The 13,501-nt window shown below is 44.9% G+C and overlaps 1 protein-coding gene across 50 annotated transcripts in view; it reads left to right on the top strand.

The window, feature by feature from the left end:
• Positions 1-10,968, top strand: part of LOC137521919 (fibroin heavy chain-like) — a 387,111-nt gene extending 376,143 nt beyond the window's left edge. For all 50 annotated transcript variants that reach the window (XM_068241809.1, XM_068241813.1, XM_068241800.1 and 47 more), the window contains 6 exons: positions 519-551; positions 3,980-4,009; positions 7,687-7,731; positions 8,214-8,243; positions 8,396-8,449; positions 10,529-10,968. In XM_068241809.1, the coding sequence (XP_068097910.1) occupies positions 519-551; positions 3,980-4,009; positions 7,687-7,731; positions 8,214-8,243; positions 8,396-8,449; positions 10,529-10,653 (317 nt within the window). In that variant the 3' untranslated portion in view covers positions 10,654-10,968. The remainder of the gene's footprint in view (positions 1-518; positions 552-3,979; positions 4,010-7,686; positions 7,732-8,213; positions 8,244-8,395; positions 8,450-10,528) is intronic.
• The last annotated feature ends 2,533 nt before the right edge of the window (positions 10,969-13,501 follow it).

Here is a 13,501-nt window from a genome sequence, read left to right as displayed (position 1 = left end):
TCTTCCTGCAGAGTGCAGACAGTTCTGCCTGTATGTAATTCCTCATTATGTGAAAGCCCAGCCAGCTCAGAGGACGATTTATCCAGCTTGTAAAAGATAAGAGAGAAGAGAGAAGCTGCCCTAATCTAAATAGTACACAGGCAGTGTGCATAGAGGGGCCTGGAGGGGGGAGATGCATCACAGAACCACAACACTGAAGAACTTGGCAGCCTTCCAGACACAGGCTGACAAGTCTGACAAGAGAGAGATAAGTTGATTTATTACAGAGATGGTGATAGCAGAAAGTGCTGCAGTAAGCCAGAACACATTAGAATAGCTTTTGGAACTTGTAGGATGATAAAAAACAGGATGCAATTTTTGTTACGGAGTCTCTTTAAGAAAGTACACTCTCCCCGATTGAAATCCTAAAATTAGCTCTACTGACCAATTGTTCGAATTATTTGATTGATCATGTGCAGGGAATAGTAAACGTTTATTAGTAAATAACTCAAGAATATAATGTTTACATTTTTTTTCAGGTCTTCTTGGAGGTTTACTTGGAGGAACTGGAGGTAATTTTAATGCTTAATTTATCATTTCCAAATAACATATTATTACTTTAGGCCTCTTTTCCATGAGCAATTGAACTGTGTGCTCAGCAAGCAGTTAGCAGGCAGCAGCAAGCAGATTCCAGGCAGCAGCAGCGAGTTTGAGAGGCATTTCACTGCTTATCAACTACCTGTGGAAAAGTCATTAAGAAACTACCAGTTCAAGATGATCAGTGAGGCCCAGCGCACACCAAAAACCTCTAGCAGACCTGCAAAACGCTAGAGGTTTTTGAAACAGATCTTCAGAGCGATTCTAGGCATGTTTAGAGAGGTTTTCTAAACATGCCTAACGTTTTTGGGAGCGTTTTTGTGTAGCAGATTTTATATATTGTTACAGTAAAGCTGTTACTGAACAGCTACTGTAACAAAAACGCCTGGAAAACCGATCTAGCATTTTTCAGAGCGGTTTGAGCTTTTCCTATACTTTACATTGAGGCAGAAACGCTTCTGCAAACCTCAAAAATGCAGCAGGAGGCACGTTTGCAGTTTGCTAAAAACCTCAAACCGCTGGTGTGCACCATCCCATTGCAATACATTAGCCAAGCGTTTTCAGAGGCAGCAGCATTTTTGAAAACGCTAACAAAACCGCTCGGTGTGCACCAGGCCTAAGGCACAGTACACACCAAAAACCTCTAGCACAGAGGTCTCAAACTCAATTTACATGGGTGCCGCAGGAGGCAAAGTCAGGATGAGGCTGGGCCGCATAAGGGAGTTCGCTTCAGTGCTCCCATTACAAGTAATCCGCCGTGTCCCCGCCGCAAAACGAGGGCTGCAAAACCCCCAAATCGCCTGGGGGCAATCCGCAGGCATTTCCTGGAAGGGGCAGAGCTTCCAGCTTCAGCTCTGCCTCTCCTGTTGTCAATAAGAGTCAGGTAAACTGGGGAATGATCATTTATCAGCAAGAAAAGTAATAGTAATTTTAACTTTTGCATTGCCTGATTAGCATCCTTATTACTTGTTTACCAGATAAAAATAAAGAATTGATTTTTTATTTTATGCCCGACAGTTACACTTTAAGGGGAATAGAGGGTACAAGACCAAAAAAAAAAAGAATTTTCCGAAAGCGATTTTAAAAATGCATAGAAATTTTTTTTTTTTAAACTGTCATTTTTCTGAGTTTAAAAACTATTTTTTACAAGGCCTTTTTAAAAAATATTTTTTTGTCTTGTATCCACTATTCCCCTTGACATATGTAGCAATTTTGGTGTCAATAGCATGTATGGGGACTTTGGTATTCCCTGCTAAATTCGGCATGAAATTACGTAAAAATTATGTGAAATTTTACGTAAAATTACGAATGACTATGCAAAATCAATTGAACTTACTAGTTGTAGTTATGTATAGGCGTAATTGTAAAAATCTATATAAAAATTTGCGTAATCATAATTACGATCATCACTAGCTGTAGCTCCGTTGCCCTCCATAGTGCAGTTGTCCCTTCTAAAAGCTTTCGACCACAGCTGTGGTCATGGGCTACTGCGCATGCACAGGCGTGTCCGTGCACCTCTCTCGATCATGGCCCTGTGGCATGGAGAATTCTGCGCTGGCACAGTTCACAAAGACTTAAACGGTGCAGGGTGCTCCCAGCCACAGGAGTGTAATCAAGAGAGGCATGCTGACATTTCTGATCGTACACAGTAGCCCATGACCACAGCTGTGCTTGGGGATAGTTTGAAGGGGACAGCAGCACCCTGAAGGGCAGCAAAACTATGGTAAGGCACAAGGTAGACTGCTAGGGGGCTAGAAGAAGCCCCAAGTAAGTAAATCTACAGTAATCTTCCCCTCTTCGGGATGTCCTTTAAGAATATCCAACGGCCAAAGAGGAAGCAATGCAAGTCATGGCAAGCCCCTCGAAATGCCTCTGTTAGCAGTATTGGCTATCTGGTCACTTTTGGCAATGAAACGGGCATATATCATTATAGCATATATCATGATGCTAGGTTAGTTCATCCAAACCTTCTTAAAGGACCACTGTCAGAAAAATCCTAAAATTTTAAATATTTGTAAACATATACAAATAAGAAGTATGTTTCTTCCAGAGTAAAATGAGCCATACATTACTTCTCTCCTATGTTGCTGTCACTTACAGTAGATAGTAGAAATCTTACAGAGCCGAAAGGTTTTGGACAAGCCCAGGGGCGTAACTAGAAGTCCCCGGGCTCCCCTACAAGAATTTAAGGTATGGGGGGGGACTTTCCCCCCTCCCTGCTGATGTGCAAAGTACTCCCCTCATGCTGCGACCCCTCCTGCCCCCCCAAAATGGCCATGAGCGGGTCCCAGCCCCCCCCCCCCCCCCCCCGCGTGGGCGGGGACTGCTTCCCCTATTGTTACACCAGTGGACAAGCCCATCACCTCACGGGAAGGGGGGTTTCCCTGGATTTTCTTAATTATTTAAAGAAAACCTGAACTGAAAATTAAAAGTCAAAATAAGCATGCACAAGTCATACTTACCTCCTGTGTAGTCTACTCCTCAATCTATTTTTTCTCTCCTTCACCCTGTTTGTCCACTGTGATCAATGAAATTCTCCTCCATTTTGAAAATAGCCATTACACCATAACAGCTTTCTGGTCAGCACACAGTTAAACTGTAACATCGCCCACTTAAGCCATAGGGAAACATGGACACATCAGTTCTCCTCTCAGCTGTAACTGACAGCAACTGATATATAACCAACAGCAACTGATATATTTCAGTTCTGACAAAATGTTGTCAGAACTGGAAGGAATCACTGTTAGCAGAAAATGGTGAGCTTCTGAGAGGAACTGATGCCAAGGTAACCATGTAATGTTCATTTGAAGTTACCTCATGTGTTTATTTTAAATAATTTTACTAAGTACAGGTTCTCTTTAAAAGCACTTGGTGAATGGAAGTTGCTCTGTCCAACTGCCAAAAAAGTGTACAGTGAGCAGGAAGGCTGGTCAGCATGTTTATATACATCTTTTTCAGGGAATGCCTTTATAAAGAATGAAGGCCATGCTGAGAATTCCCTATGGAGAGATGGACCAAAACCTGTTGGTAATGTCAGATTTCTACTACCTGCTGTAAGTGACAGCAACATAGGAGAAAAGTAATTTATGGCTCATTTTACTCTGGAAGAAATGTCCTTTTTATTTATATATGTTTACACATATTTTAAATTTTAAGTTTTTTGCGACAGTGGTCCTTTAAGCCATTTTATTAAAAAAACAGATTTTAGCCAAGGTAGTGACTGACATGTTTCATTCCAGCCCAGCTTATTACTCGTAGCTTTACCAGCCTCCTTGTGTTCACTTAGCAAGTCTGGCTTTCAGCTGCTTCATCAACTTAATTTCTGGTATTATGGATGGATGGTATCATGAATTAATTATGCTGGTATAAAGACATAAGATTACAACAAACTCTCATTTTACAGGTCTTCTTGGTGGACTTGTTAAAACTGCAGGTAATGATTATATTTAATTCATCCTTCCTTCGTATTTTGTCCAAATCAGGCTGGGATAAGTCTACCCTGAGATGGTGTATGCATGGATTCAGTGCGGTAGGATTTGGTGCTGACATGGCCGGTGCTTCCATAGGGGCAAACTGAATTTCCCCAGGGCTCTGAGCTGGCTGCCAGGCCTCTCAGGTCTCCCCCCACTAAAATAGAAAAAAAGGCTCTGGTCCTTAAAGTACAGGAAGCTAGAAAATGTAAATAATCACACTGCACCCAAAAAGTCGCACCCTGCGTTATAACTGCGGTGTGACTGTAGAAGAAAACACTCGACTTAAGTCGTGCTTTTGGGAGTCACAGGGTAACGCATTTGCAGCTTGTACATTACTTCTGTGGTGCCAGGGGCGTAACTAGGCCCCACCGGGCCCCCCTGCAGATTTTTCCGGAAGTGACGTCAGCCGCTAGAGGGAGAAGTCTCCGATGGAACGCACGGAAGCAGGTATGTATCTGCCCGCCGCTCGCTGCCCACCACAGCCCCACAGACACTTACGAGCTGGAGGGGAGCGCAGAGGGGAGAGCCCCGAGGTGAGGGAGAGGGGGGAACTACCCCTCTCCCCGCCGACTGTGGGCAAGGCTTTCCCCTCATGCTGCCACCCCTCCAGCACCCACAAAACGGCCCCGAGCGGGCCCCAGGGGGGGGGCCGGGCCCCCCCGCGGGCGCAGGGGCTGCAGGGCCTATTCCTACGCCCCTGTGTGGTGCCCGTAGCACTTCCGACACATCACGTCACACCGCAGGCAATGTGTGTCATGCCTCATTGACTTTAATGGCCACTGCGACAATCTGCGGCAGGGGGAGAGTACCGGGCTGGGACGTGACATGGTAAGTGTAAAAGGGGCCTCAGGGTTAGTATTGTTTTTAAAACAAATGGCTGCAAATTATAATGGATTTTATCAGTGGGGTAGCTAGGGAGCTGTGGGCCCTGATGCAAGTTTTACATTGGGGCACACCCACGCACTCTATACATAACCATTGATACGGCGCACCAAATCTGCCAAGGACAACCACAGTGTCAGAGGTGGAAGAAGGGGATGGGGAACAGCTTGTTAATGATTACCACTATTCAAAGCATCTATAGATGTGATAATTACCAGCACAGGACCAATAGAGAGCTAATGCTGTAGTTGAGGGTGGGCCCCTCTGGCCCAAGGGCCCCGATGCGGTCCCAATCTCTGCACCCCCTATTGCTACGCCACTGGATTTTATACTTTATCTATTTTCCACTAAAGGCATAAAGTTGGACATAGTCCAACATAGTAAACCTGGCTGGCACTAGATGGCGCTGTTGCCAGTGTGAGGGATCAGCTTCAAAGGATAACATTTAGACCCCGTTCACACTTGCGTTTTGGCAAGTAAACGGACCGGATCCTGATCGGATCCTGATCGGATCCTGACCTGATCCTGATCAGAACCGTACGGTTCCGATCCGGATCCGGTCCGTTTGTATCAGGCATGCATCAGGCTGCCATCCGGATCCGTGGGCAAAAAATAGCGAAATTTTAAGAAAAAAATGTTGGTCAGCAGAAGGTGCACCTGGTGCACCTGTAGAATCAGGTTCCTCCGCTGTAGGCCTCACCCCCGCCTCCGACATTCTGCCAAACAGCTCCAGCACGTCTGTCACTGCTGCTCCACTCCAGACATGCTTGGCCCATGTGTCCCCATCCGGAATGGCCGCTTGTATACGCATAGGAAGCGGGGTAGAACGTCAGGTTTTTGTATGCAGTGTGTTCTGTGCCTTCCATTCCCCATTGGTTTCTGTGTTCCGGATGGTGCTGTCAGGCTCAGGTCCGGCTCCGGTCCAAAAAATAGCGCATGTTGGAAAACTGTCCGGATCCGGTCCGGATCCGTACTGTACGGAACGTACGTATGTGAACGTCCGCATAGCCTTTGCATTGCTATGCGGACCGTACGTTCCGTTTGTACAGTATGCGGTCCGGATCAGATCCGGGAAATCCGGATAGCGAACACTAATGTGAACCGGGCCTTAGTAGGAACATCTCAACATAGTAAGAACAGCTCAAAGCAGGTTTGTATTCAAACTGAATCAAAGTTTATTTGGCAGCAGGTTCACAAGCAACAGTTTGCAGTTCAGTCATAAAGTAAATCCACAAAACAAAGGTAAGGCCAATTCCAGCCGGGTGCTTACTTTCAGCATTGAGCAACACAAAACGTCAGTCCAAACACATGCAGTCACCTGTAGCAGCTTCTCAGAAGAGCTACTTCCTGGAACAGTGTTGCCACCTCATCCCTTTAAACACCGACACATATGAATTATACAGGTTCTGGGGCTAAACTAATTAGCCACAAGGCATGTATTAATCATATGTGCCAGTATTTAAAGGTTGAGGTTGCAACCCTATCCTGGAAACAAACAGATTCCTTTTCCATGCAGACAGGGCTGGTTCTAGACTTTTTGTTGCCTGAGGCAAACTTGGGAGGATGCGCCCCCCCCCCCCCCCCCATTTTACTCTTCTTCATTTAATGTTCTCACAAGACATGCTGCAGCTCAACACAATAGCACACTGGCTGGCTGTGAGGCTGTGACAAACAGACTGCTCACCCTCAGCCACTCCTCCATTCCTCCTCAGGAAGGTACACACAGTACAGAAATGCTGCAAATGTTGCACATTGTTTCATGAGAGAACCGGCCCTGCATGCAGACTGGCAGGACCTGCTGGACACACCTCTCTCTCACCTCTCCAGAGGCTTATTAGCTCTGTTGCTAACCCTTTGTGGGCCAGACAGGAAGAAGGCCACAGAATCCTGCAAAATTATCCCCCCAGGACCTGGTGACCCCGCCCTGCTCTACATCTGGTCAGCTCCGGACCCAACATCAAGACTTTACCCACTGCCACTCTTGACAGTCAGCAAAAGCCTATCTTCCGGAGCTGCTACAAGATGTAGCGCCTGACCCCGGGTGTAACATACCATCTATCGCAAACCACTTTTGACAAAGAGCGTGGCCCTTTGCCTGGCACTTTGTCACACCAGATAAAATCTGGCACAACATCATCCTATTCAGTGTTGGACCAAGTCTGACATGCTGACCAACACTGGCACTATCCACAGTCACTAAGCCAGGTAATATAAATATCATGTGGGCACATTTAGGTTTGCTGTAGGGGTCCCACTGACATATCTGGACCTGCACAGCATCCCCTTATGTGATTTCCTCCAGCACCTTTGCGGTGGCACGTAATAATGGAATTATGTTGGTGCGCTTGCAAGGGGCGGAGCTTCGTCTCATGAGCTGGTGCTGCCTCCGCCCCCCCCCCCCCCCCCCATGGATGCTAGGCCACCTCCTCCCTCTATTGCAAAGAGGTACAGGCCCCTTAATCATCACTGCTCCCTCCCCCCAGCATACCGAAAAATGTAAGTGCCTGGGGGGATGTGGGCGATTGGGACATAGGACTGGAAAGAGCTAATACTAAAAAAAGACTTACACAGCACTGTTATTTAGGTCTGCATATATTATTTTATATAATTTTTTTTTGTATTTGTTTGTTTTTATTTTCTGGGTGTTGAAAATATATCATGTAATATAAGGTCATGGAATGATAAAGTTTAATGTATTAGGACCTGGGTTGTGTGTTTTAAGTGTAATAACATTTATAAATTATATTTGTAAAAGGTGATGTCCTGACCGGAGCCGGAGGAGCGCTGGAAGGTGCACTGAGTGAGTAGTCAGAAAAATGTTGTACAGCAGGGCTTTGAAACCCGCTCTCTCCTCCATATTCATCATTAGTAAATTAGACTATGACTATGGTGGTGTAAGACTGTGAGCTTCTCTAAGGACAGTTAGTGAGTGTGACATGACTATGTACACTGTAAAGTGCTGCAGAAGATGTTGGTGCTATATAAATGCATAATATTAATATGGTAGGACATTAGGCTATGACTATGGTGGGATAAGATTGTGAGCTCCTCTGAGGACAGTCAGTGACATGACTATGTACTCTGTAATGTGCTGCAGAAGATGTCAGTGCTATGTAAATAAATACATAATAATATGGTAGGACATTAGACTATGACTATGGTAGCGATTAGGTTGTGAGCACCACTGCGGACAGCCAGTGACATGACTATGTACTCTGTCAAGTTCTGTGTAATATTACATAAGTTTATATTTGTATACCTTTTTTTCTTATTTTATGAAAGCTGGAGGAGGGACAGGATCCGGTGGACTGAGTGAGTAGTCAGAAGAATGTTTTGACTTGTGATTATTATTCCATTCATCCAGCCCCCCCACCCCCACCTCCCATTACTTTCTCAGTCCTGTTTGTTAAATATGGGTTTCTGTGGCCAGTAATCATTTTGTAACATTTTTTTCTCCTTTGCAGGTCTAGGAGGGGGAGGATTGGGTGGTCTAGGAGGCGGAGTTTCAGGCAGCACAGGTACTTTTTTTTATTGCTCAGTTTATAACATATGATTACTGTGTTCAAAAACTAACCACACAAAGACAGACAGACAGACAGACAGACAGGAAACCCTCAGCTGTTTGCAACAATCTTTGATGTTGATTTACTAAGCTTCGCTGCTACAGCAGCACAGCTTAATGACAGCAGGGAGTGTTATTATCCCCTGCGCACGCTATGCAGCCATAGCGTGCGCTGATAAATTACGCTGGGCTCAGATAGCTAAAAGAGCGCTTTGTTAGCAACGAAGCTTAGTAATCAACCTCCTTGTCTTTAATTGTCATAAAAAGCACAGTTATTTGTAAGCAACAAACCTAGCATTGCATCAATCATTAATAATGGACCCCCCAGTGCTGCATCATACACATCTCTACTCCTGTGGGGGGTGCCCTTCCTCATGTGATCATCTAAACAGCCACAGGAATGGCTGCAGCTGAACCTGCAGTCTGCTGCTGTTCTGTGCACACATAGTGGTGATCATTACCATAACCCCTCCCCAGTGGTTGGTGGCTGAAGGAGATCAGTATCTGAACCCTCTGGAGCTGGGGTCCGGTTGCGGTTATAGACGATTACCATTCCAATCTCAGGGTCGCCTGTCCAGTAGGGGCTTGTTAATCATGTATGTGAAAAAATAGCAAAAAAAAAACAAAACCCCAAAACATTCTGCAGTTTTTGGAATTACATGGAAATCGGAAAGAGTCTGTTGGCGAGAATCTGGATAAAACCCCCGTTTTAGTGCGATCAGGTAACCTGGTTTAGGCAGCTCTTGGAAGCCACTGTATTAAAGAAAAAAGAAAAAGAGCACTCTAAAAACAATAGGCAAGGAACACGCTTCTCTGTCAAAGACAGGTTGCACCTGGATTCTGATGGCTGTAGGTGAGATACAGCCTGTATGCCCCAGTGTCCCCATAAATCACCACCGTGACCGGGCCATGTACTCCAGATGATTCCACCATGCTGTCAACCTGGGAGCCTGGTCCCTGGCGATTTAAAGGGACTCTAGCGCATGCAGACTGTATCTCACAGGCAGCCATCTGAATCCAGGTGAGACCTGACTTTGACAGAGGAGCGTGTTCCTTGCCTATGGAAATCAGAAAGACACTTCTCGGAATGCAGGATTTCATCTGAGTCGGAAATCCGACCATCCTTATTTGTAGCCATTAATTTGCCTTGCATTGTTCTCCATTCTAACATGTTCATACTTGCAATGTTTATATATTACCGTATTAACATTTTGCTAAGAGAATCTGTATTTTATTGTTTTGTGTCCCCACTACTTATGCAAATCGGGATTAATTTATTCAATCAAAGTGGTGAATAACACAATCTCCTATTGGGTGTCCTTGGGGGCTGGTGAAATAGTGGTTGTCAGGTTGTCTAATGGTTTTGCGCAATGAGACACTTCTTCTGAGGCTGCACACTTATGGAACCCATACAAGGTACAATAAAAACTTTCAATTTTCCTGTTTATTCAACCAAAATCATCAAATCGAATGAAAGTCAAAAATAATCTTTTTTTTCGATCAAGAAAAACAAACGTTTATCCTATTTTTTTTCTATAAAAATCCGATCGGATATGTTGTAAAAAATCTTTATATTTGATCTACCTGAATAATTGACGAAATTATCTAATCCAAAAACAAAATAAATAAGAAATTGTACCATGTATGGGTGACTTTAGATGAAGATTCAACATGCACCTTAGTGGATGAATAAATGAAACCCAATTTACATAATACATATGTACTCTAAATTACTATCTTTGGTTGTCTAAAGTTTTTTGACTATCGCGTTGTGGCGCGCATGAGCGGAACCGTATTTTTCCAGTACACGTCCGCGCAATTCGAATTCCAGACACAGGAAGTGAACATTAGAAAGCCTCACTTCCTGCTTGGCCTGAAGCCAGAATGGAGATTACCGCGCACTGCCGCAGAAAACTCCATAAGCTTATTTTGGCGTTGCGGTGCGATCAGCCGATCGCACAACAACCGTGAAACCGTGTGAAACCGGTCGCAATGAAAGTGAATGGAGTCACTGACATATGAATCTTTGTTACAGGAGGCAGTAGCATGTCTGGAGGACAAGGAATCCATTACGAGTTCGTTACTTCTCCTACCAAACACCACTTCGAATATCACTGGAACACAAAAAGTGGCAGTTCTCATAAGTATGGGCGCCGCTAACACCTTTTCATCGAGCTTAAACCATTATTAGAAATAATTTACAAGTGTTTTTCTTTAGGAGATTGAATTTCATTATTTTCCAAATGAAGCAAATGGTGTAGGCTGGCTTTCTTTTTTGCTTGTTTTTTTGTCTGAGCTTTTTTCTTTTGTTTGTTAGTTTTTTGTTCTTAAGTGTGATTTTTATGATTTTCCACTGTTAAGAGATCAGGCCCAAGATTGGCCCTATCAATCATATAATTGTGAATTTACAATATGCTTATGAAATGCTGTAACAATTTAACACAATTTAACACAATAAACAAGATTTCTGATTTCTGAGAGTTTTATTTTCTTAATTTTCTTGCCAGACAACAAGAAACTTGTAATGGTGAGGAATTGTTTCTATATGATTGACAAACTCTTTAACCTCTTGAGGACCATGGTGTTAAACCACCCTAGTGACCAAGCTATTTCCTGCTTAATTGGCCACTGCAGCTTTAAGGCCAAGCTGCAGGGCCGAACAACTCTGCACACAAGTTATTCCCCCCCCCCATTTTCTCCCCACCAACAGAGCTCTCTGTTGGTGGGGTCTGATCGCCCCCCCCCCCCCGTGTTTATTGTTTTTAAAATAAATATTTATTTGTTTTTATTTTTTTATATTTCTTGCTATTTTTTTCCCCCCAAATCCCCTCCCTCCCTCCAGCCGGCCAATCACGGCGATCGGCTGTCATAGGCTTCTGCCTATGACAGCCGATCACTCTCTTGTCCCGCAGGAGGACAGCAGTGTCACACGGCTATCCCCAGTACAGCGCTGCTGCAGATCGTGTAACAGTCTTCGATCGCCGTTCGGAGACTGAAGGCGGAGCACTGCTCCGCCCACCAGGCAGGAGATGTGCGCGCAGCCTGTGCGCGATCTCCTGCAAACTGCTGCCCCAGGACTTTACGCCAATAGGCGTTAGCTGGTCCTGGGGCTTCTGCCGCGGCCACGCCCCACGGCGTGACGCGGTCGGCAAGCAGTTAAAGGACAACCGAGGTGACATTAGACATAATGAGATAGACATGTGTATGTACAGTGCCTAGCACACAAATAAATAGGCTGTGTTTCTTTTTTCTTTCTCTGCCTGAAAGAGTTAAACATCAGGTGTGCAAGTGACAGTTTCTATCTGGGTCAAGACCCGGTCAGATTATAGCATAACCCTCATTGATAAGTAATTACAGCCATAAAATGCTTTCCTGTCAGTAAATGGCTTCCTGGAGCAGGAAAGAGATAAAAAGGGTCAATAATTCATAGACATTAGCTCTGGCATACTTCAATGAAGGTGTCACTGAGCAGAGACGATTAAACAGTAAAAACTTAAAAACTAGATTTAAATATAAAGTGAAACTGTCATTTTTAGGAGAAGGAGGATAGATACAATTTTTTTTTTCACATTGGATGTCCTTTAAACCCGTTTACAGCCAAGGGTGCTGCTAGGATCTGTAAAAGATCTGGGGTCCCCTTGGGCACCAGGAAGGAGTTAAATGACCACTATCGCAAAAACTGTAACGCTTAAAATACATGTAAACCAGGTGTGCTCAGGTGTGCTCACACTTTTAAGGCTAGAGAGCTACTTAAGAAACTACTGAGTTAGAGTAAGTACTCCCCCCCCAACAACAAAAATTGGCAGTCCCTCTCCCCAATAGATAAATGTGTCCCCAGTATTAGCAGCTCCCATTAGCAGTATTAGCAGCCTTTCTTCTTCAACCTCAAGCACTTTGGTCTGCCACACCCCCATCCAGCCTGCAGGAACTGCTAAAGGGGCAGGGCCACATCGCTGCCTGTGAACTGCCCAGAGGGGAGGGGCCATGGATACTGTCTCTCCCTTCACTGCACCTCTCTCTTTGCCATCTTTGACTGGTAGCGCACTGTTCTGCATAATGCAAAAGCAGCACAGTTTGACAGTACGTTGACACAGCACTTGTAGCGTGCGGAGCACTATTTCAAAGCATCCAACCGCAATCTAACCAGCAGTCATTCATGATCTACTGGTAGATCGTGATCAACGTATTGGGCACCCCCGATTTAAACACAAGCAAATAAGAAGTATGTTTCTTCTAGAGTTAAGTGAGCTATAAATAACTTTTATCCTATATTGCTGTCACCTACAGTAATTAGTAAAAATGTGGCAGGTCTTTGACTAGTCCATCTCTTCATGGGGGATTCTAAGTATTCCATTTTTTATTTACAAAAGTACTCCCCGAAGAGGATCTATGCAAAGATGCAGGCTGCCCTTCTACCTGTTTGCACACTATTCTGGCAGTAGGGCAGAGCAACTGCCCTTTACTTCGCTTTTGAAAATAAGGAAAACCCTGATAATCCCACATGAGGACATGGGTTAGTTCATAACACGTCAGTTCTGTCAGATTTCTACAGAGAGATATCTCAGCAACACTATCTATTGTGTGTGCTAGGACCAATGTGGTTACAGAGAAACGGATAAAGGACAGGTCCCTAAAGAGAACGCAAGGTGGTTTCTAAGAATGATATCCGCACACAGAGGCTGCGTCTGCTTATATTGCCCAGCCTCTGTTGTTATCTCAATCCCCTCTAAGTTCCCCCTGCGCTCTGCTATGCCCCCATAAATCACAGCCGCACTGTCTACACGCAGCATGTCGCAGCGGGCTGTGTTTACCTATGTAGTGTCACTCTCGCCGCTCCTCCGCCTCCTCCATAGCTCCGGTCCCCGCCCGCGTCCCTTCCCTCCACGCTGATTGGACCGGAGCTATGCAGGAGGCGGGGGAAGAGGCGAGAGAGACACTACATAGGTAAACACAACCCGCTGCGTGTCGACAGCGCGGCTGTGATTTATGAGGGATAGCAGAGCGCAGG

Source organism: Hyperolius riggenbachi, chromosome 6 (genome assembly GCF_040937935.1).
Source record: "Hyperolius riggenbachi isolate aHypRig1 chromosome 6, aHypRig1.pri, whole genome shotgun sequence".
NCBI classification, from domain to species: Eukaryota; Metazoa; Chordata; class Amphibia; order Anura; family Hyperoliidae; genus Hyperolius; species Hyperolius riggenbachi.
The sequence above is the reverse complement of the archived record's forward strand: the minus strand, read 5'-3'. Positions and strand labels throughout refer to the sequence as shown.